The sequence below is a fragment of the Mustela putorius genome, unplaced genomic scaffold (assembly GCF_011764305.1).
Source record: "Mustela putorius furo isolate JIRA1106 unplaced genomic scaffold, ASM1176430v1.1 tig00003836_pilon_pilon_pilon, whole genome shotgun sequence".
Taxonomy (NCBI): domain Eukaryota; kingdom Metazoa; phylum Chordata; class Mammalia; order Carnivora; family Mustelidae; genus Mustela; species Mustela putorius.
This window is the reverse complement of record NW_025421989.1, coordinates 14,404,803-14,429,993: the sequence shown is the minus strand read 5'-3', so window position 1 is coordinate 14,429,993 and position 25,191 is coordinate 14,404,803. Positions and strand designations below refer to the sequence as shown.

Sequence of the window (25,191 nt, the reverse complement as noted above, 5' to 3'; positions counted from 1 at the left end):
GACTGACCCTATCCACACCCCTGCACCACCTTCCCATGATGAGCCAACAGATCCAGTCAAAGGTCCGAGCTGTACCTGAGGTGATAAGAGCTGGAGGCTGTTGGCCCTGGCCGCCATTCCTTGCCCTACGCTCAAGCTTCCGTCCAAGCCTTTGGCTCTCACTTTGTCCCGGGTCACGTACATGGAATGCCTATGTGGACGCTGCTGGGAAGAGAAGGGGCTAGTGTAGCCCAGCCCGTAAGAAAAGGATTCATGAGGTGCAGAGAGAGAATGGGAATGGCTGCTGTCCATGTGCTCAGGCAGCTTCAACTCCTCCATGGTTTTGGAATGCCTGGTTGCGGTTCGGCGTGAGTCCAGAGTGCCCTCACTTCGATTATTTCTCCCCGAGGGGCTGAGCAAAGTTCTTGTGTCACTGTGCCTGGTGGGAGTTGGGCTGGTGGGAGAGTTCAAGTCCAAGCAGCTGGATGGGAAGTACCTATTGGTATTGGACTCTGCAATTTGGGCCCTGGCTTCGGAAAGGTTGCTCACAGATTTGGAGTCACTCAACGCCCCGTGGCTTTTGGCCTTGGTCCTGTAGGAGGGACTCCTAGAGGACTGGGGAATAGTGTCAATGTAGCTATGCCGGCTCTGCTTTTCAGTGGGCTGCAGTGTCCCAGCTTTGCTCTGAGAGCTTTCCATGAATGAGTGCCGGTTCTGCTGAGATCTGCTGCTTGACTTGAGGTACTTTGTGCCTGGGCCTTCTGAAGGCTTTGGGTCAATATTGAAGTCAAACTCTGTCTTTGACTTGGCTTCTTTTGGGCTGAGAAGGTGTGGTATGTTATTGTTGGTAAGATCTTTGCTGGTAGAACCAGGCTGGCTGCTTGCTTGGTAGGTTTTGGTGTGCATGGGACTAAGAGTAGCTCCAGCAAGATTTCCGTTTAGGAAGCTTTCATTGGCAGGAAGACCTTCGTCAGCCCGGGGCAAACCCACACCTAGGTTCTGGATGTCCTTGCTGTTGGATCTGTGGTGAGACTGCAAAGCAGCACTTTTGCTGGCTTGATTTCTATGTAAAAACAAAAGAAGGGTATCGGTTTCCTTCAATAGCAGACACACAAAAAGTATTGTTTAAAAAAAGACACACACCTGCACACACCCCTAAAACACCTGAAAGACTAAAAATAGTTACACATTCAAACATGTGCCAACAAATAACAAGTAACCACAAAGAATAAGCTGCTTAGATCAAGTCACTTTGCAACAAAGCAATGGTCCTGACCAAAATGATTTTGACATCCTTAAATGTTCAAGTAACTTTTTGCCAACAGGCTTTCTTAACTGATATTCTGGGAAAACATGTTTTTGCTATGTGGGTGCTCACATGAGTGTTTGTTATGGAATGCCTGGTAAGAAAAGGAGAGCTAAGCTGTAATGAACTCCTGGGAACTCTTTGAATGCTTGACGTCAGAGGCAACATGTAGACTTGAAGGTCATGATATTCACTGAACTTCTATTTTATTTGTAAAACTCACTGCCGGCTTCAGAGATACATACTCACAGCACATACAGACACCAGTATCCTTTTGTCTTTAGTCTGTATCATCAAAGAATGGGAGTTCTTGCAATATACTCAATAAAAGAAAATGACGCTCTAAAACCAACCGTAAACTATGTTGGATGATCAATGTTTATGTTCTGGAGAAGTGGCAATACTTCTCCTTGTACCCTAAACAGGAATGTGTCTTTAACTGGATCCCAGGGATCGAGAGAGTTAATTTCTCTCCAGAAGACCTAATTTATTCTCTTCATCATCTCACACGTCATCATTCCAAACCGACTAAGGCTTTCTTTAGGATTTAAAGCTTCATTTCCTATCTGGCTTAAAATAAAAAATATAAATCCAGAGGAAAACCTTGTCCTCTATTGGAAAGCTGAAACACCTCACAGCAAGGTCAGTTTGTTCAACTGCAACTATATGAAGGACCAAACTATACTCTGAGATAGGAGAATGTTTTTAAATGAAAAATAATCTACATAATAAAAAGATCCCTTTTTATTATGCATTCAGAAAATTCTGCTGCAAATATCGCTATTGCTGAAGATGGTTTGACATGGGGGAGTTTTGTTCCCATCACACACTAACTGAGAAAGAAAGTCACATTTTTTTGCCTTTTTAACAGTAATCTGTGAAATTAGGCCTTTCCATTTTCCCTGAGAATCCACTCCTCAGGCAACAAAGGTAAGGGCTCTTTTCCCATCCTCCTATCCTGCAGAATATTTAAAAAAAGTATCTGATACCAAGCAAGCCTGTAACAGTTGTGGAAGGCCTCATCTTCTAAATTCAGTCACTAATCTCTCCTAGTTCAGTCACAACTGCAGCCTCAAATAAGGTCCCTTAAATACGAGCTAACTAAATAAATAGCAGGTCCTAGATCTAGAAAGAAACGCAAAGAAACAAAAGTTTCGGGGCGCCTGGGTGGCTCAGTCAGTTAAGTGTCGGACTCTTGATTTTGGAGCAGGCAGTGGCCCTCGATGGTGAAAACCACCTGACATGGGGGTTCTGCGCTCAGCGGGTAGTCTGCCTCTTTCCCTCCCCCTCTTGCCTTCCCCCCACTTGTGTGCGTTCTCTCTCTAAATCAATAAATGAAAGATAAATAAAATTTTAAAAAAATTAAAAAGAAACAAAAGTTTCACCTTCTGTTAAAGGATATCAACTGACTCTAACCCCGGATCAATAAAGGGCAGTCATCATACCCTAAGGCATCAGGTTGTTTTTTTCTGTTTGTTGGTTTGTTTGCTTGTTTTTTACAGAGAGAGAGCACGCTGGCAAGGTGGCAGTGGAGAGCGGGCAGAGGGAGAAGATCTTAAGCAGACTCTGCACTGAGCATGGGCAGGAGCTAGACACCACGACCCTGAGATCATGACCTGAGCCAAAATCAAGAGCCGAGAGGCTTAATGGACTGAGCCACCCAGGTGCCCTAAAGGGATCAGGTTTTAAACCATCAGAATCATTTGTCAACTTAAATCTTGTTAACTAAAATATCCAAGCAACTTTACAAAAACCCCAACAAAAATATGTGAATAATCTAACCCATAAATAGACCTAAGTGTGCTGGTTATCTTCCATTTACCGAACCCCCAAGCTGTCCTCCATTTTGCCCCGCCCCACTCAGGGCCTCAGGAGTCCAATGCTGCATACTGCATCACCAGGATCTCTTGCCACCGAACTCCCAGCTGCACTAAGTCGTGCAAGGGCCTGGGGGCTGTCTTCCCTCCTCCTTCCCAGCATGCACCCTAACTCGGGTCACAGCTCTGTCCGTCCAGATTACAGCTCTCACAGGGTGGCTCCTCCTGCCTGGTTCCCCTGGGCTCGCATATTCCTACTTCCTCCCCTTTCTCCTTCAGGTCTAGAGAGGGGGTAATAGCGGAGATAACACACGCAGATATTGTGTAATGCCTGAAGCTCCAGAGAAAACCAGGGAAGGATAGAGAAGAGTGAAGACAGCTGCTAAAGCTTCTGAAAGCCTTGGAAGATATGGACCTCAAAGGAGAGCACAAAGCTGCATGTTAGAAAGAACAAATTCGTAGCAACGTAAGGTACAGTTTCTAATGAGAAAAGGGAGGTTATAACGTTAAGGTAGAAACATTTATCAAAGAGTTTGGTTTCCCATAAAAGTGCAAAGAGCCTAAAATGCTATTCTGAACGCTTCTGTCTTGGTATTAATTTGAAGCCATGGAGCTTTGCACATAATTCTTTAGTAGAAAGGGCATCAAATTGTCTTCAAATTGGAGTTCTGCCAAAGCACAACAATAAGAAACTGCTCCAAAAATTCCATAGATCTCTTTGGCACACAACTGTAAGGAATCTGTGCTAAACTGCCAACCACTTAAAGAGGATTTTATATATAAACCCTTCTGAAATGGCTGGCAGAACAGTTCATCTTTTTAGTTAAAATGACTTCTCAAACTAAACATCAAAGATGCCAAGCCACATTTTTATGGAGAAGGATGGCAAAGCAGGCCCAGTGAGAGGGCAGGGCAGGCTAAAACACCACCATCCCACCAGGTCCAAGGTCAGGAGAACCTCGGGACAGTCTGAAGGAGACTCAGGCAGGGCAACATAATGCCAAGAGAAGACACGGTATGTGAATGTGTCTCAGGGACACGGCAGCAGAGTATGTAAGTGGCAGCAGTGATGCTGGGAAGCCCGAGTTAGCCGTGGTCTTTGTAGAGTTAGTGTCCCCAGTAAGAAGGGAATCCATAGAGGAAATATGAACCACAGACAAGTGTAGAGAAAAAGACATTTCCGTACACATGTAAACTCAGCTGAGATTGTTCCTAAAGAAACCACTTAAGACTTTTCCTTTTAAAATTCTACATGGTGTTAAGACCTAAACACAGATTCTTTCATAGGTTTTATTTACTTATCATTTCTATTCTTGTCTACTTCAAAAGAAGATTTAGGTGGACTCCTTAAAGACCCATATAAATTACAGCCTATCACCACACAAATCCTCCTTGACAGATTCCCAAAGAGGGTTCCCAGGGAGAGCCTCAGACACCCACTGGGGATCTCTCAAGCCAAGTCATTAGAGGATAGATACAAAGGTCCCCTTTCATGATATGGGTTGCACCATTAATCACTACAGCATGAAGCAAAAAATTGTCATCAGTCTACTGAACTTTATATCCTTGGGATCCTTTTCCTTTGCAAATGTGAACTAGAGGAGTCAAGTGATAATTAAGGCAGAACAGAGACAAAAGTACCTGAACTGGGGAGTGATCCCAGATAAGACAGAGGCATAACTTGAACTTCCTAAATGGAAAGGAGTAACTACATGATGACTATTATTCCTTAGTGTACTAAAATCTCATGAAAACAGACAACAAAGTAAACACAAACTTGGTTAAGCGGAATTTGAATCTGCTCACAGGCCTCGGGGGGGGGGGGGCAGAGGGGGGGAAACAAACAAAAAATCCCCAAACAAATAAAACAATCCAGCTAAGAATGGTCTATAACATATGTAAACCAATCATTCAGAAGACAGTAAAGAGAAGTAAAACACAATCACACCATCGCAGTTAGGCAGAGAAAACATAGGATAAATGGTTATTGTCAATTTATGGATATGCTCACGTATCTTGAAAAAGTACTAGATCTCGGGTTTTCAAAATTCCAATAGATTAATAACAATTATGTTATGTGGAGAGAAAATTGCAGTGAAAGGAGAAAAAGTTTATATTCAGAAAACTTCACATTAAGAATGACCATTTTCTATTTATCTTTTAAGAGCAGATGAACGAAACAATTTACTAATCCCAGAGGCTGAGCAATACAAGATGACAAGACCAGCTTCTTGGTAGAGAAGGGAAGACAGCCCCCCACCCCAGAAGTAGAGGGTTTTTTTTTTAAGATTATGCTAAAAATTTTTATTTTAAGAAATACCAATTTTAATCACCATCTACCAAAGTGACTTTACTATTTCCATATTGTTATTCTTAGGAAAAACTAACTTCTCAACTCAATGATTAAAAAAACAGAAACATACGAGCTTTCTAATAGAGCCAAACCTACTTGGTTCAGTTGCAAAGACTGTCCTAGGTGGCCTCCTCCCCACTTGTGTTCAGCATCCTCTTTTCCCTCCAGAGATTCTCTTGCCCTCACCCACCCTTTTGCCTCCAAGAATCATGCCTTGGCCCCAGCCCCATTTACGCAGGACCTTCTCATTCACGAGGCTAGAAACCCCCTTAGTTGCTAACCTATGCTACCTTTCCCAGGAAATGCATAGGCTTCCATAATATATTATTAAAGATAAGAAAGTCTTTAAGACCCACACAACTCTTTAATTATGGTTCTGAATCATGTAATAAGCATAAGGAAGATATTTTTGAATAAAGAGGGCTTTCCTTCTTTTCTTTAATTGCATCATTTAAGCAGCCACCTCCTCCACCTACTTGTAAGACCAACACTGCATCTGTATTTCCTTAAAAGGGAATATTTACCTATTAGACAAAGTGCTGCTTTCCACGTGGTAAGGTTTTCTTTTTGCTGACCTTGAAGGGGAGCGATCCAAAAGTCTCTGGGTTTGAAATGTAGGGTGATTCAAACATTGTTCTGTCAAGTATCTGTCAGCTGGGTCCAACTTCAGTAAATTCTTAGGAAACAAAGTTAGGATCGGAAAGAACATTACAAAGTCAAATTTAAATTGTAATAAAAACCTTATTTCTTTTCCTTATAAAGGAAATGGTCATTGCAAACTATCTAGCGAACGCAGTTTAATCCAAAAACACTTTTTAAAGAGGGTTATTTAAATTACCACATTATTGGGATGCCTGGTTGACTTAGTTAAATGTCTAAATTTGGCTTAGGTCTTAGGGTCCTCGGATGGAGCCCTGTGTCAGGTTCCATGATCAGCGGGAGGTCTGCTTCTCTTTCTTCCTCTGCCCCTTCCCCACTTGTGCTCGCTCACTTATTCTCTTTCTCTCAAATAGATAAAATCTTAAAAAAAAAAATTTTTTAATAAAAAAATAAATTATCACATTATCTTACTGCTGTTGCCCTCTGGGGACAAGCTCTCCCAGCCCTTTTCTGAATATCGTATATACATATTTTGTTTTATAAAACCTGACTTTATGTTATATGTGGAAGTAGTGGATCCTGCATTTTTCACATACTAGTCAAAAACATTTTTTACAACGTAACAGACATTTGAAATGTTATCTTGGAAGAAGTATATATTCACATGAAACAATATACACTCATCGTTCTCCTGCCCCCTCTTGGGAGGCAGCCCATATTCTTGCACATCCTTCCATAGATATTCTGTACCTATTTCTCTCTGTTGCTTTTATTTTATTTTTAAATTTTTATTTATTTTTATTTTTAAAATTTTTTTTATTTTTAAAGATTTTTATTTATTTGACAGAGAAAGATCACAAGTAGGCAGAGAGGCAGGCAGAGAGAGAGAGACAGAGAAGCAGGCTCCCTGCCGAGCAGAGAGCCCAATGTGGGACTCGATCCCAGGACCCCAAGATCATGACCTGAGCTGAAAGCAGCAGCTTAACCCACTGAGCCGCCCAGGAGCCCCTGTTGCTTTTATTTTACCCAAATAGTAGCAGACACGCTATGGTCTGCACTTATCTTTCTTTCCAATGGACATTAGATCTTAAGAGATCATTGCATATCGGTAAAGAGCTTTTACTCTATGGATATGACTTAGGTTGTTTTTAGCAATTCTCTAATGACAAACATTTTGGTTGTTTCCTTTATGTTATTATTATGAAAATGATGCAACAAATAAATTCACAACATGTTCTTAAATGACCTAGGAAGTGTGTGGGATGGATATACCATAATTCATTCAATTGGTCTACTGTTAGACATTTAGATGGCTGCTACTTTTCACTATTATAATTAATGCTATGATAAATATCAGAAATCCTTGCATGCATACATGATTCCTTTCAGGGGTGCCTGGGTGGCCCAGTGGGTTGAGCCTCTGCCTTCAGCTTGGGTCATGATCTCAGGGTCCTGGGATCAAGTCCTGCATCGGGCTCTCTGCTCAGTAGGGAGCCTGCTTCCTCCTCTCTTTCTGCCTGCCTCTCTGCCTACTTGTGATCCCTCTCTGTCAAATAAATAAATAAAATCTTAAAAAAAAAAAAAAAAAGATTCTGGTAACCCAAGCCACTGTTTATATGCAAGTGGATTTACATTCATGTTGACTCAGATACAATTCTAAACTTATTGTAGTTCTTGCCTCCTCCTCTTTAGAAAATAAAAAACTGTGGAAGTATATAAAAATTATTTTGGTCTCAGTGGCCAAATAGTTAACATCAAAATGGTTTCAAATGTATGATACTCGTTAAAAACAGCAAAGCTGGCTCCTGAGTAGGATTTTAAATTAGAAATACATATGACTTTTTACAATCATGACTTTCTACTAGCATCAAAGTGCTATTTTAAGATTATCAACTGTAGAAATTACTGCATATACACACAAAGAACTATTTTTATATCCATAAATATAGCTGTTAATTTTCAAATTACTTAAAAGGAGGAGGTCATTATGAGGAAAGTATAAAACTCACCAGGTAAACAGCTTCAAAATTCAGCATTTCAGGGGAAAAAAAACATTTTTTAAAAAATAAAATAGAGTCCACATAAATTACCGTGGGCTGGATCAATTCTGGTAACCTGCATCCCCTCTAAAATGGCTAATATGTATAAACAGATGCAGGATGAGATGGCTATTTTAGGTACTTATACATGGACAAAATTAAAAAATCTGCTTTAGGGAATAGCATAGAGAATATATTTCTTCATGAAAGGATAAATAATGTTCTTTACTTTTCAAATTCATTTTGAAAATGGCTAAAAGACAAAAGGAATAATTCTATTTATGTAACATTCAATAACAAGGCAATATTAATCTTTGGTGATAGAACTCAGAATTATGGTTTCCAGGAGTGGGGAGGCATATGGGGTAGAGAGCCAGGGAGGGGCTCTTGAAGAGGCTTCTTGGGTGTTAATAATTTTCTCTATCTCAGTCTTGATGTGGTTACATTGATATGTTTACATTCTAAAAACTAACTGAAATGTATACATAATTTGCATATCTTATGAATATACATTTCAATAAAAATGTTTACTTACTGTTAAAGAAGTTTGAAGTTAAATATTCTAAATAGGGATTAGTTTAATTTCCAAATTGGTATCAATACAGAAAGATTCTCATTATCTTTGTACCTTTATCTGTTCTGGATTTTACCAGGTACAACACTGACCCTTGGTAATTAGAACTGGTAATGATTTAACTAAAAAAAGTTCAGTTATTTTTTTAAAAAGACAAAAGGCAAAAACCATGAAATTGTATTTAATTCAGTTCTTTTTTCACTTTATTTATATTTTTAAATTACCAAATCATTAAGCCGTGATAAATATTGATTGTGTGACAGAACATATTGACAGAATCCAACTGAATCAAGAGATAATTTATGCCTAATTAATATGAAAAATCCTTGAGGGTTATCTTTTTAATAGCATCTCTCAATCTGTGTTCAGAACACCAGTACTGGGCACCTGGGTGGCTCAGTGGGTTAAGCCGCTGCCTTCAGCTCAGGTCATGATCTCAGGGTCCTGGGATCGAGTCCCACATAGGGCTCTCTGCTCAGCAGGGAGCCTGCTTCCCTTCCTCTCTCTCTGTCTGCTTCTCTGCCTACTTGTGATCTCTGTCTGTCAAATAAATAAGTAAAATCTTTAAAAAAAAAAAAAAGAACACCAGTACTGTAGTTATTTTTTTAAATTTTATTTTAATTTTTCATTGTTCCAAGATTCCTTGTTTATGCACCACACCCAGTGCTCCATGCTATTCGTGCCCTCCTTAGTACCCACCACCAGGCTCACCTAACGCCCTACCCCACTCCCTTCCAAAGCCCTCTGTTTCTCAGAGTCCACAGACTTTTTAAAAATAGTATTCAGTATTTAATTAAATTTGGGAAATGCTGAGCAAGACATAAATGCTTCTTTACCTGGGATTTCTGAAAGCCTTCCTAAATTAATGAATATTGTAATTCTCTACAAAAGGTTATGTGGTATGTGGCCTTTCTAAAAGCCGTGCCCAATCCCTCACCATTGCCCCGACACCAATTTGCACAGTGTTGCTCTGGACACAGAGGAACATAGTTTAAAGCACAACAAAGTTCTGAAAGTGCTCTCGGCAATTTCCAACTGTGCTAAGTGTACCTTTAAGACTGTGTGTATAATGTAACAACCCCTGATTTTGAACAATAAACTAAATGGACATACAATAAAACTGATCTATTAACAAGTGTTTTTTTGAAGGTCTACTATCAAACAACCAGCACCAGCTTATGCACTGGCTGGCTGCAATGAAAGCCAGAGAAAACAGGAAAAACTGGTTCTCGCTTAAGCAGCTGTCCATCTAATGGGAAGGAAGAGCTTGAATAAAAAACTATGAGAATGTTTCTGGTAGTGCAGAGCAGGAGAACTTTCTGCATAGGGACAGGCGCATGAGGAGGCATGCTCAGGTGTGGTAGAAGCAGTGAATCTGCTGTGGCAAAAAAAAAAAGAGAGAGACCCAGAAAAAGCCCCACCCTTAGGGAGAGAAGAGGCCAAATTAGAAAAAGGGCAGAACTAGGTTCACTTACAAAATAATCTTAAGAGAGGCCTTAACAGTCACGTTAAAAAAAAAGTTAGAACATTTCTTCTTTCAACATTCATTTTAATATTTGTTTTGAAACTTTATACCTAAGCAGCTCTTTAACGCTGAATTTTTAAGTTATTTATTACTTATATTTAAATCATTATTACTCTTTCCACTTTAGGAACATAACTGAGGTATCTCATGGTCCAGTCTACATGGAATGTTACAAAACTAGGTACTGTTGCTATTTTGATTAAACCGCATGCTTTTAACATAACCTAGTCCCCAATTATTCACTATAACACATCTATTAACGAAATACAAAGCAGGCTTTGGTCACATGTAAACAGAAAAAAATCCACAAACCAAAAGACATTTTATATAGACAACATCAACTTGTCCCACCTTCATTAAGTCAAGTAAGACGCTATTTAGAATTCCAAGGTATCTTCTCTCCAATGTCTGAGGGTGGTTAACAGCTGGAAACTGTAAGAACAGACAGGAGTGTTAGCACTCGGGGAAGGGGACACATGTGCATATGTGCTGTGAGTTCTGGAAAAGGTAGCAAAGGAACAGAAGTTACTGCCCTAGTGCCAGAGTCAAATTCATTTCATGTGTCCTTTAGTTTTATGTCTATGTATTTGAGGTACAGATTAATAGGACTAGGTATCAAATAACAGGAAAATGTATAGATAAGAGAGGATATTAAATCTAGCCAATGAAGCATGTAAAACAAACCTAACTGTAAAGATTTGAGACTATACAGTTTACAGGGTACTCTCTGTTTATATAGACACTTCAGTTATAATATAGTTTATACAGAACTTGTCTCCTTACATAGACAATTCTTAAGGCTTTTTCACAATATCATTTACTCTTGAAAATTAGAAAATGGAAAAAAAAAAGAGAGAGAGAAAGAGAGAGAGAGAGAAGGCGCACCTGGGTGGCTCAGCTGGTTAAACAGCTGCCTTCAGCTCAGGTCATGATCCCAGGGTTCTGGGATCCAGCTCTGTGTCAGGCTCCCTGCTCCTTGGAGAGCCTGCATTTCCCTCTCCCTCTGCCCAGGCCACCACCGCTCCCCACCCCAGCACCCGGCTCATGCTCTCTCTTCTCTCTAGCTCAAATAAGTAAATAAAAATCTTAAAAAGACAGAGAGAGAGAGAGAAAGTGAAGGGAGAGAGGCCAGTTCTTGAAGGGCCACAGAAATAGCAATAATGAATTCAGACACATGTTTGAACATTGCTTTTAAAATACTTTTTTAATGACCTGTTTTCAATTCCTTCCTTTATATAAGCTGGAACAGAAGGCAAACAGTCTTCTAAATTAATAAATGCATTTTTAAATAAAATGAAAAGAAGAGGTCAAATTTATTAAGGTGCTCTGTCCTCTCTGCCACCCCACATTTTGCAACATCCACGTGGATGAGAAAGTATTAGAGCCCAATGCCAGGCACTCCCTTGCAATGGGAAGTCTCCTTTGCCTTTAATACATATTTCCTTTATACCGACATAAGAGCACTTCAAAGTACCAGAATCCTTGAACATGTTCAGTACGTGGATGGGAGGACTAGTTATGGAGGGAAATTCAAACAAATCACTGAAGTTGTGATTATGACATTATCTGCACACTGAGCTAGGGACAGCAGGAATTACAGCATATGGGTCAGACCTAAACCATGCAATTAAGCAACCCACAGTCTGGCTGAGACAGCAATCAGCACTGAAGTGTGCAGCCAAAAATTCTACTTGAAGCTCGGAGGAAGGAGAGACCAAGGTGGAGAAAAAGAGACTTGCAGCTGGAGAAAAAGAGAATCCACAGATAATATTTGAACTAGGTTTTGAAAGGTAAGAAAAATGTGAGGACAGAGAAAAGTCAGACAGCACCCCAGACAGAGGAAGTAGAAGGAAAAACACGAACTTGACACAGACACACGGGCAATAATTTTAACTAATTAGAGAAGGAAGTGATGCTATACAAGGCATTTTAGCAATTCTTCTTATTTTAAAGATGAAGGTGATAATCAGAAAGTTCAAATAACTTATTCAAAGCAAGTTACATAATTAAAAAGCAGAACTAATATTTGCATCCAGGTCTATAATCCAAACCCACACTCTTTCTGAACCTAGGCACCGCTCTCAACGGAAGTTCTTTTGGATGTTGTTGGAGTATTAAATACCAGCCCAAAGAGAGACACCTGTCATGCTGTGATAAACAACTCTGTCTGCTACATTTTAATTAATATTTTGCTCATGAAGTCTATCTTATGTTACCAGATGTCCCTTTCTTTCTTCAGAAGTAACATTTCATTGATAAGAAAATTAATGCAGAGACTGAGAAAGTATTAAAAAAATTATGATAAAAAATGACCAAACTAAGTTAAAAAAATTAATTTATATGCTTTTGAATGAAATCTACCATTCTCATGTGATAATTCAGCATATAACCAAAACTCAAACATAGAAGTTTAAATTATATCCCAACAAGTAGTTTTTCTTTCTTAATCACTTGAACAATACAATACAACGAGAGTATGTCTTTAGCAAGCTCTTACTATGTGTCAGGCACTGGTCTGGGCATATTACAGAGAACAATTAACCTTCACAACATTTTCATAGCATTTTCTACACGAAGAAACCAAGGCACAAGAAACTTGCCAAAGTCATTCATGTAAGAAATAATGGAGCCAGGCTAAGAACCCCAGCAGTCTAACTCCAGAATCTATACCCTAGACTATGGGACAACAATTGTTAACTTTTTCAAAATAAAGCCTAACAAAAGAGCAACATCTTGTTGACTTTCCAATCTCTACACAACTGAATCAAAATGCCAGGAACAATGGACTAATCACCGGTGAGTCTGTAACTCACGGAAGTTCCAGTTCCCACACTCTACATGCTTAGCTATCTTTCGCAGATATTCTCCAACAAAATGATAAAGACATTCCCCTCAAATGATGTTAAACCTCCAAAAAGATTAATCTAGTTTAAAGACCACAAACACGTTCAGACTAAATTGTAAAAATATTAAAGTTTATAAAAATCAAAGTAACACGGAAGCAGCAATTTCTCTGAGGTTATTTATAAGCGGTGCTGTCATGTGCTACCCAGTGTTTTACAGATACTACTACTTAGTGAGGAGGTCTGTGAACAAAACGGACCATACACAAATGAGGGAAAAAGAGATTCTTCGTTTGGCCTATCTAACCCAAAGCTACTCATTCTTCATATCCACGACAAATTTCAAATCTTCTATAAATCTTCCTCTAATGAGTCCAGTCAACTATGATTTCTAACTTTCCAGAATATTTAACACTCTCATGGTCTCAGCCATACTAAGATGTGTGTTAGAAAACAGTGCAACACGGTAAAGAATGAGGCGTTTTATAATAAGTCATATTGCTTTCCGATTATTTCATGCACAAACGTCTTAATTCTTCGGCTAGTTTGTAAGTTATTAAGGTTAGGTACCATAACACATCTGTTTACACTCTCTTCAGGCATGGAGTCTCTTTAACCAGGCAAAGAACAGGCAGCCAGCAGACCAAGCCTGATGTTCCAGAAGTTACTGTTAAAATCCTGAGGTCAGGGGCGCCTGGGTGGCTCAGTGGGTTGAGCTGCTGCCTTCGGCTCAGGTCATGATCTCAGAGTCCTGGGATCGAGTCCCACATCGGGCTCTCTGCTCAGCAGGGAGCCTGCTTCCTCCTCTCTCTCTGCCTGCCTCTCTGCCTAACTTGTGATCTCTCTCTGTCAAATGAATAAATAAATCTTTAAAAAAAAAAAAAAAAATCCTGAGGTCAAATATTCAATCATTCAGGGGCGCCTGGGTGGCTCAGTGGGTTAAGCCTCTGCCTTCGGTTCAGGTCATGATCTCAGGGTCCTGGGATCGAGCCCCACCTTGGGCTCTCTGCTCGGCAAGGAGTCTGCTTCCCCCCGCCCCCCTCTGCCTGCCTCTCTGCCTACTTAGGATCTCTGTCTGTCAAATAAATAAATAAAATCTTTAAAAAAAAAATTTCAATCACTCATTATTATTCAACCTGCTAGGCACCACTCTAGATGTGCTATGAATCTACTGGTGGACATGGTAGTTCATTTCCTCAAGGAATTCATCAGTTCAGTGAGATACGTATTTTTTTGAACACAGCTATTTAAAAGAGATGGCAATGAGCACTACTGGAACACGGAAGGGGGAGTCACCCACTCCCTGGAGGAGTCCAGAAAGGCTTCCTGGAGGGAAAACACTTGACCTCAGTCTGGGAGAAAAGAGGAGGAAGAGCTTTCCACGAAGTAGAGCAAGTACTAGGAGCACCACAGAAATGAAAACACAGCACTGTAGGAGCAATATGTCAAGGAAATGGTGAGAAGTTCAGTATGTTGACAAGTAGGGGGCAATGGTGGGAATGAGTGGCAGATAAAGTTGGAGGGCTAAGAGCAGGGGTTCTTAATGTTATGTATCGCCTAAGGAGTTTAAATGTAAGCAATCCCATAGAGGTTTCCAAACACAAAGGAGATACAACTGAATGTGCAATCTGAAGGACAATTATTGCAAAGGCAATGTGAAAACACTAAAGTGAAGACAGAAAGTTTGGAGAGATGCGTTCAGGAGTGATCGTCAATAGTTCAGGTAAAATGGTGCTAAGGGTGAAGGAAGCATTAGAGAGAGAGAGAGAAGGGAGGTGCAGTTGAGCTTGAGTGCTGATGATATAAATTGGCTCAATCCATCATTCAAGTACTCACTGTGTTCCTAGCTAGATGTGCTGGACTCTGTTACAGATGCTAGAAATAACAGTAGAAAAATAAGATTTCTGCCATCGGGGAGTTTATACTCTAGTAGGTGAGAACTCAACCATTAATAATTGACAAGTAAACAAATAAACAACACGACTACATACCAGGGGAAGTGCTGGATGGAAAAAAGGGGGGAAGGGTTATGGGAGACACTAGGAGGAGGGTGGGGGCAGTATGCTGGTGGCATCAGAGAAGGGGACATTCTTGGAGCTGAGATTTACAAAGTGAGAAGGAACCATACAACAGAAGCACCTCCCTGGGAGAAGGAACCACAAATCCCAAATCCATGAAGCTGGAAAAGTCCTAAAATGTTTTTAGAAGTCAAAGAAAAGCAAAGGCAAGTGTGGTGGGAGTTTGGAGAGAGAGGAGTGGGCACCATGTCGGGTGCTCATGTGTGAGGAGGGGATGGGCCTCAAAGTGGAATGAACGGAGGTCCAGAAAGTCAAAAGAAAAAATGAAGTGCTCAGGAAAAACTCAAGAAAACATGGTTTGAGAATCATGCATTTAAGAGAAAGAAAGAAAATGGCAGTGAGCATATTTTAGTGTTCTCATAATGGTCACCAATTGGCATGTTAGCCCAGAGTAGTTGAAAACTAAAAAAGTAGCTTTGGGGGTAGATGGAAGAGAGAAGCAGCCTTTGTCTGCCTACTGGAATAGTTGCTTATCTCTCATCTGGGGAAAGTTTCTACCTTATGACCCTCTTTAAGCATATTCTCTGAAAACAAGTTTTGTACAAAGTTAGCAAGCCTAGAAAAGGCTGCCCAAGACAATATACTAGTTTGAAAAGAAGATCTGATGTTTCACTATCAACAGACAAGAAATACATGCTAGAACACAACCTTTAAATCTAAAGAATGCAAGGATTCATATTCTCCCTCAAACCATTACAAATGTTTGTTCAAATAAGCAAGTCATTTATACATTTTCATAGCTTTTAGGGATGCTTAATATTTTAGACAAAGAAACATTCTGAGAGAACCAAAGTGTAGACTGTAATAATGCATATGCTAAAACAGGGTTTGCAAAATTGGAACTTATCAATTAGGAAAAACATTACCAGCTTAGACTTTCAAATTCAGAATATTTCTTAAAATTCACAAATTCTATATAAGATTCAAAAATAAAATACTATAATGGGGATTATAAGCATCGTATTGGGAAAGGGAAGAGTATTCAATGGACAGCTTAGCATTCCATTGTGCAATGAACAATGATTTAAATACTGCTGTATTGATTCCATTTGGAGTTTTAGTAAAGCTTCTTACCCGGAGCCCATGGAATCGAGGATTACTGTAGAAGAGCTTCATCTGTTCAGATGGAAGTGGTCCTAGCACCTTCTGAATAGTAAAAAGTTGGTCAATTTCGCTTTCTCCAGGAAATAAAGGTTGTCCATCGCTAAGCTCCCCAAGAATACAGCCCACTGACCACATATCGACAGACTTTCCATAAGGAGCTCTGAAAGGCAAAGGGAGAAATTGTCTTGGCAAATGAAGAAATACATTTTAATAATTTCCAAATTATTTTGAACAGATTCATAATTTAAAGCAATTCATATATTTAAGGAACTACAAATGAGGCTGAAAAAAAGGAATTATGGATATCCAGGAAAAAATTCAGAGCACAAGTAAATAAAACTATGCTAACAAAACCAACAGTTTAATAATAATTTAGTTAATAAACTAAGTTGGAATCTACTCATATCTGGGCATATCTTGAACATGAATGGCTTAATAAACCCTAATATAGTACACATGTCTGATGAGTTAACACTTCACTTGGAAAATAAAATGCTCCCAAGAAATGCATTTTCTAGGTAATTATCCTTTAGCTCTTAAAATGTCAAAAAGTTATACCTCATCCATTTTTTGAGATCAGTGTATTAAAATGTACTACTGACTCAACGTGTCTTCTTAAACAATAAACACTGAGTACTATTTAACTTCTGATTGCCCAGAATCACAATTTCTAATAACTAAGAGTGGGCTAAGCTTTATAGTATTATTTACCTAAAACTATTTGTACCCTTTGTATATGGAGTTTTATGATAACTATTTGCCTCAAAGCATCTTTTTTCCATTTCCTTAGGGGTTTATAGTTCTCCTCTAGGATCTAAGTTTAGCAGAGGGCTCTGTTATTAATAAATGGAGGCTATATGTGAAAACCCAAGTACTCCAAAAAAGCTTTATATGTATGCCCCAATATCTATACTCTTAAATCAAATTATATGTGGCAAAGAAACCATATTTTATTTCGTTTCAAACACAAATAATCCAAATTTTAAGAAGGGAAAGCCATGAGTGCCTGGGTGGCTCAGTCGGTTGGGTATCTGACTCTTGCTTTTGGCTCAGGTTATGATCTCAAGGTTGTGGAATCGAGCCCAACATCAGGCTCCATATAACGGCATGGAGCCTGCTTACTCCCTCCCTGTGCCCCTTCCCCGGCTCATGCTGTCTTTCTTTCTCTAAAGAAATTTAAGGGCGCCTGGGTGGCTCAGTGGGTTAAGCCGCTGCCTTTGGCTCAGGTCATGATCTCAGGGTCCTGGGATCGAGTCCCACATCCGGCTCTCTGCTCAGCAGGGAGCCTGCTTCCTTCTCTCACTTTCTATCTGCCTGCCTCTCTGCCTACTTGTGATCTCTGTCAAATAAATAAAATCTTTAAAAAAAAAAAAAGAAATTAAAAAAAAAAGTTAAAAGAAGGGTAAAACAAAATAAAGTATTTGAAAAAAACACAGGATGAAATTCTAGAATGTCATAATGATACAGCAGTAATACAAAACTTTTAACAGATACTCTAAAGCACTGTTAACACTATACAGAAATGTTTCTAGGACAATAAGTCATTACAAATGAAAGTCAGTATTTTCTTTATCTCATTTCATTCCCACAAAAACCTAAAGGACCATCTTAGGAAACTTCATGTACATTTTCTTTCTGTAGCTTGTTGGGGAGGGAAGGATACTGATCTTTCTTTAATACATGTATAAAAGAAAAAACTTGTGCTAGATGGAGAAACTTACAAAAAATCTCTACATACCCAAATCACGCTATTTTTCTTCTGTCAACGGATATGAATAATTTATGCAGATGGAACTATTTTGAATGTCAAGGACAAAGTCTTAAGAATGTACAAAAACATAAAATCTTAATATTAACCAACTATCAACTGATTTCAATGGGATTTTTACACAAATAATATGGTTCTTCAACTAGTACTTGACAATCATTTAATTAGTAATATATAATTTGGCCCCAATTAATTGGAGTCCTATCTATTTTTGGTAGCTCCCACACATCTCTAAACATAACTGCAGTTTTCTGACAGGTATTATTAGGCAGCAAATACTCTGAAGGTCTATAATAAGGTTGTCCTCAGAATGAAATCATTGGGGCCATCACATAGACAAAATCATATCATAAAAAGTCCTCTACCATACATGACTCCTTGGATGGTGTTCTAAGAATGATCTACTTCATATTCATTTCTTCTTTGGCAAATCTGTCCAGTAAACTCAAATTCCAAATCCCTCCCCAAAGAAAATGGATTACGCATCTTATTAAGTCCAGACAGAGGTACACAGAAAAAGAAACAAAGACAAACACAAAAGAAAATCAATCAAAAAACCAAGTTTAAAAATTTGCACAGGGCGCCTGGGTGGCTCAGTGGATTAAAGCCTCTGCCTTCGGCTCAGGTCATGATCCCAGGGTCCTGGAATCGAGCCCCACATTGGGCTCTCTGTTCAGCAGGGAGCCTGCTTCCTCCTCTCTCTCTCTGCCTGCCTCTCTGCCTACTTGTGATCTCTGTCTGTCAAATAAATAAAAATACTTAAAAAAAAAAAATTTGCACAGAAATTCTAAAATCTATCCACACAAAGAGAAATAATAAAGTGACTAACCACCATTTGTTTCCCAAGATAAAGCAAGCTTTTGATTAAAAAAAAAAAAAATAGTAAAGCTTCCAGTAACTGGTATCAATAATTCTTATACACTCTATGTCAGCAATGAATCAAGAATTACAATCAGATGGTTAACAGACACTGGGAAATTGTGAATATCAAAATAAACCCTCAGTGAGTAACTTACACATACTGTCATCATGATCTTCAACAACAACAAAAAAACCACAGAGGGGCGCCTGGGTGGCTCAGTGGGTTAAGCCTCTGCCTTCAGCTCAGGTCATGATCTCAGGGTCCTGGGATTGAGCCCCGCATTGTGCTCTCTGCTCAGCAGGGAGCCTGCTTCCGCCTCTCTCTCTGCCTGCTTCTCTGCCTACTTCCAATCTCTCTCTCCCTCTTGTCAAATAAATAAAATCTTAAAAAAAGAAAAACACACAGAGAAATTTGTACTCCTACTATATAAGTAGTATCTTTTAAAAATTAAATTTCTCAGGGTGCCTGGGTAGCTCAGTAGGTTCAGTGTCTTGACTCCTGATTTCAGCTCAGGCCATGATCTCAGGGTCATGGGATCAAGACTTGCGTGAAGCTCCACACTCTGTGCAGAGTCTACTTGAGATTGTCTCCCTCTCTCTTCCTCTGCTCTCTGCCCCCACTTGAGCTCTCTAAGATAAACAAATAAATAAATAAAACCTTTAAAACTTACATTTCTCATGACCCCTATATATATGTCTCGCACACTAAAGAGATGAAACCTATAATAAGAGTACCAGTCATCATCACTACCATATCTCATTTTATTTGCAGAGTTTGCCTTCTTTCTTCATTCTTGGATGGTTCCCAAGAAGGAAATACAATGTATGGAAAATAAGAAAGTACTACAACTAAGGTAATACAGGATTATTCATATAACTATGTAATAGAGTTCAAGAGGATAGGATCCTTCTTAGGTTCTCAAGTTTCTAAAAAGAAAAGAAAAATCTTTTCAGTAAACCCTTTTCTGGGGTTAACAGATGAGTGAAAGCACTGAAAGTGGAAGGGTGGGCACACAGTGGACAGATGTGATATTGCTGAGAAAATCAACAATGCGGTGTGTTTGAGCAGCCATTTATCATCAAACGAGGTTTCTCTATTCATAATAAAATTGGCAACTGCTTCAGTATTTATACCATGTTTCTGGCAAAGTGATTAGATATAAGAGACACCTGATAACTGCTTGTTGAATGAATGAATGATTGAATGAACCAACAGATAGGCCAGTCCTCCCAGAAAGAGATCGAGTTTATTTCTTCATCCCTTGAATCAGGGCTTGGCCATGTAACAGGTTTTGGCTAATGAGGCGAAAACCAGGGTAACAGAGGCTTGAAAACCACCTTTGCATTGAGGCTTGCCCAATTGCTGCAGGGAATTTTTCGGCTATCACATGAAGCCACTTGGACTTGCCCACTGGAGGATGAGTCTCCATGGAACAGAGATGGTCTGTCCCAGCCAAGGCCTCATAAACCAACCATCCTCCAAATGATCTACTGAGTGACTACAGCTACCTGAGTGATTCCCATTGAGACCAAGAGAAGAACAATCCAGCTGAACTTTAATTACTGACTCCCCTAAATCACTGGCATCCAGAATTGTGAGCAAATAAAATGGTGTTTGTTTTATACCATTAAGCTTTTGGGTGGCTTGTTATACTGCAAGAGGTTAACTGGTATTTAATTAACTAAAGTTCTTATCTTCCATAGATGATCCCAAACCTATAATGACACATGATCAGCAGATATATAAATGTCATTTTATCTGGGGAAGGTAACTTACCCAAGTAAGAGTTCTGGGGACCGATACCACCTGGTGGCCACATATTCTGTATAATTAGCATTATTGCCTTCTGATAGGTTCCGAGCAAAACCTGAAATACAGAAAACCCCAAAGGTATAACTGTGAAAAAGAAGCAACAATATCGTGCTGGCAAGGTATTTCAGTGCTAGTAATATTTTAAAGGAATATCAAAAGAACACAATGACTGGTACTGAATGGGCTATTTATTAATGGTCCCTTCATTATTTTAAAAATGTTAGTCCATTCGTATATCAGTTAACATATAGTGTATTCACTAAAAAAACCTGTCTCCTCCTATATTAAAGAAATAGTATTTTTGAAGTCATCACATACTTTTACAAGCATTCAGAGCATACTTTTAAGTCAGCTCTCTCGATAAATGCAAATCTTGGGAACAAAATGAAGTCCCTACAAGAGCCCAAGTCAAAGCTAAAATACCCTGTCACAGATGGCCATTATATTTTTTTTCCCCCAAAGGATTTTTATTTATTTACTTGAGAGAAGGGAGGGGGGAATTACGGAGAGGGAGAAGCAGACTCCCCATTGAGCAGGGAGCCTGACAGGGGACTCGATCCCAGAATGCCGGGATCATGATCTGAGCCAAAGGCAAACACTCTGAGCCAGTCATTATATTCTGATATGTGGGATTTAACATTAGTATTTGTAGATCTACTGTTGCTGATCAGCTCTAGCCATTATATAGACAACTAATAGTTGGCAATAATGGAAACTAAGCAGGCCAAAATTATTTTCATCTCCTAATGTGACAGAAAAGCATATTAGGGGTACCTTAATTACTTACTCTATCGATAACTATTTTCCCTCTAAACCCTTTCAAAAGATTTTGGGGCCAAAAAGTAAGCCAGCAGGTAAGCTAATTAGCCACCTAACACACCAAAAGCATTATGGACAGCCAGAGAGAACCAGAACATTAAAATGAGGGGTAAAACATTAGAGTAAAAAATTGGAAGAAATATTCCTATTTTCAAATGGGATTCTTCAAGATAGACAAAGGAGCCCAGTGTTATAGAGGGAAAGCAGTTGAGACATGATCACTGGGGACGCATAGGGTACAAAGAACCACATGCAATGCAGCCATGTGAAATTTCCTTACCACTTCAAATTGTCTTTCCTTTAAAAAATGATGCTGGGGGTGCCTGGGTGGCTCAGCTGGTTAAGTTTCTGACTCTTGATTCTGGCTCAGGCCATGATCTCAGGGTCCTGGGGTCAAGCCCTGAGTCTGGCTCCGTGCCCAGAGGGAAGTCTGCCTGAGAATTCTCTTTCCCTCTCCCTTTGCCCACCCCCCACTCTCTTTCTCTCCGCCCCCCCTCAAATAAATAAATAATTCTTTAAAAACTAAAACTAAAAATAGAAAAGAAAAGAAATGATGCCCCATCAGGAATACCTTCCACTATTATTAACCATTCTATAGGCATCACATTTGTATTTACAATTTGTTTACAAATTTCAGTAATTTGGGGGTTTAAGCAAATCATCAACCCATAGAATCATGGATACATAGTAAAGGAAGCATGAGGTGCACAGAATCTCAGTACTTGATGGTAGTCACAATTATGGATAGGAAGCAAGAAATAGACCCAGAAATATTCCTGAAAATCATAATACTAAGAAAGTGCTAAAAATGTCAAGGTCAAGATCTTTTAAACAGCTGTATTTCGATATTTCTTTCTTATTCTTCTAAGGACTTCATAAGATGTTTAAAATACAGCAGGACTTGCAAAGAAGACATCCAAATGGCCGACAGACACATGAAAAAGTGCTCAACATCACTCGGCATCAGGGAAATACAAATCAAAACCACAGTGAGATATCACCTCACACCAGGCAGAATCGCTAAAATTAACCAGTCAGGAAACGAATGACAGGTGTTGGTGAGGATGCGGAAAAAGGGGACCCCTCCTACACTGCTGGTGGGAATGAAAGCTGGTGCAGCCACTCTGGAAAATAGCATGGAGGTTCCTCAAAAAGTTGAAAATAGAGCTACCCTATGACCCAGCAATCGCACTACTGGGTATTTACCCTAAAGATAAAAATGTAGAGATCTGGGGGCACCTGGGTGGCTCAGTGGGTTAAAGCCTCTGCCTTCGGCTCGTCCTGGGATCGAGCCCCACATCGGGCTCTCTGTTCAGTGGGGAGCCTGCTTCCCTCCTCTCTCTGCCTACTTGTGATTTCTGTCAAATAAATAAATAAATTCTTTAAAAAAAAAAAAAAGTAGTGATCTGAAAGGGCAGGTGCAGCCCAATGTTTATAGCAGCAATATCCACAATAGCCGAACTATGGAAAGAACCTAGATGTCCATCAACAGATGAATGGATAAAGAAGATGTGGTCTATATATATATATATACTATGGAATAATATGCAACCATCCAAAAAACAAAAACAAAAAAACAACATCTTGCCATTTTGCAACAATGTGGATAGAACTACAGGGTATTATGCTGAGTGAAATAAGTCAATCAGAGAAAGACAATTCTCAATTCTCATATGATCTCTCTGATATGAGGAATTTGAGAGACAGAGCAGGGGTTCGTGGGAGAAGGGAAGGAAAAATGAAACAAGATGGGACTGGGGAGGGAGACAAATCAAAAGAGACTCTTAATCTCAGGAAAGAAACTGAGGGTTGCTGGCGGGGAGGGCGGGTAGGAGGGATGAGGTGCTGGGCGATGGACACTGGGGAAGGTATGTGCTATGGTGAGTCCCGTGAATTGTGTAAGACTGATGATTCACAGACCTGTGAAACAATAATACATTATATGTTAGAAAGAAAGAAAGAAAGAAAGAAAGACTCTTCTTTGTAATATTCCCTATAAATAGTATAAAACAATTTAAGTCCTACAAAACGTTTTTTCTCAGGCAAGCAGGTTCATAATATTCAAATTCTTTGCAAACACTGAGTGAAAACAGTTACACTTGCTTCTAATAGCCACACTGGAGAAAAGTGGTCCTTCACACAGTACGTTCTTAGAAGGCTTCTATTTCTCATTTGTTCAATCCACCTCCGAGGTACTAATCTAACTCTTGCTTATGAAAGGAGATGAATTTTCACTTATATGTAGGAGTTTACATTATACTTACGATTATACTTGAATATATGAAAAATAACATTCAGTCAAGTTGTTATTTTTCAGCATACAGATTAGACAAAAGATTTAAGTGACTCAGAACTTAAGCACCCTAACCTATAGTCTTAAAACTTTCCTGAATTATTTCAACTTTAATTTTTAATAGCACTGAATACAGTTTTATATGTATGGAAATGAATGCACAATTTTCTACTAGGAGAGTACAATTCAAAAGCTTCCTTATAGGGGCACCTGAGTGGCTCAGTGGGTTAAAGCCTCTGCCTTCGGCTCAGGTCATGATCCTACCGCCTTAAGATCGAGCCTTAGGATCGAGCCAGGCATCAGGCTCTCTGCTCAGCAGGGAGCCTGCATTTCCCCCCACCCATTTGCCTGCCTCTCTGCCTACTTGTGATCTCTGCCTGTCAAACAAATAAATAATCCTTAAAAAAAAAAAGGCTTCCTTATACACTCAACCAGGAGATGGAATATTAAACATTAATTACTAATCTCATTCATTGAACATTTAAAGGGAATAAATGGAACTGCTCTAAAAAGTCTTTGACGTTTATAGGTATGTAACCATTGCACATGCATGACACATATGTATTTACCTATGCATATTGTTAGTTAATGATCATACCTAAAATAATTTCTATCAATGTTTAAAATACCTCAAAAATATTCTTTTATCGTACCCAAAACAGAAGACATAGTAGTGTTTCATAGAAAACTGGTTTTTTGGAATCATTAAGTACTGGGTTTATGAATATATACACATGCATCTATTTGCTTTGCATTCTCATTAAACAAATACTGCATTATGAATTTTTAAAAAGAGTAGACAATACTATGCAAAGAGTGTACAGTAGTCACCTAACCATCCATTTTCAACACATGACCCAACAGAATATTCCTCTGCTAACTGAAGTCAAAACATAAAAAACAAAACAAAACAAAACAAAACAAAAACCCAAACCTTTTAATAAGCCTTTAAAAGCTACCTATGTGTTATATTAAATTAATTCTACTTACAGGACTCAATTTCTTTTTAACTTACCAAAATCACACAGTTTCAAAACATCATTGTGGCTGATTAAGAGATTTTCTGGCTTTATATCTGAAGTATAAAGATGAAAAATCAATTATTAAAAAATGTTCCATGGACTGCTGATTGACACTATTGGATCACTATAACGGCATCTTTTTTTTTTTTTTTAAGATTTTATTTATTTATTTGACAGACAGAGATCACAAGTAGGCAGAGAAGCAGGCAGAGAGAGAGGAGGAAGAAAGCTCCCTGCTGAGCAGAGAGCCTGATGCGGGACTCAATCCCAGGACCCTGGGATCATGACCTGAGCCGAAGGCAGAGGCTTTAACCCACTGAGCCACCCAGGCCCCCCTCTATAACGGCATCTAGTTAGAAATATCCAGAGTAGGGGCGCCTGGGTGGCTCAGTGGGTT

General features: G+C 39.2%; 1 protein-coding gene across 4 annotated transcripts in view; it reads right to left on the bottom strand.

Annotated features, from left to right (window-relative positions):
- Positions 1–25,191, bottom strand: part of CDKL5 (cyclin dependent kinase like 5) — a 211,465-nt gene that overhangs the window by 29,564 nt on the left and 156,710 nt on the right. For all 4 annotated transcript variants that reach the window (XM_045089345.1, XM_045089346.1, XM_004758930.3 and 1 more), the window contains 6 exons: positions 24,788–24,847; positions 20,625–20,715; positions 16,189–16,378; positions 10,545–10,625; positions 5,980–6,131; positions 76–1,042 (listed from right to left, as the gene is read on the bottom strand). In XM_045089345.1, coding sequence (XP_044945280.1) covers positions 76–1,042; positions 5,980–6,131; positions 10,545–10,625; positions 16,189–16,378; positions 20,625–20,715; positions 24,788–24,847 — 1,541 coding nt within the window. The remainder of the gene's footprint in view (positions 1–75; positions 1,043–5,979; positions 6,132–10,544; positions 10,626–16,188; positions 16,379–20,624; positions 20,716–24,787; positions 24,848–25,191) is intronic.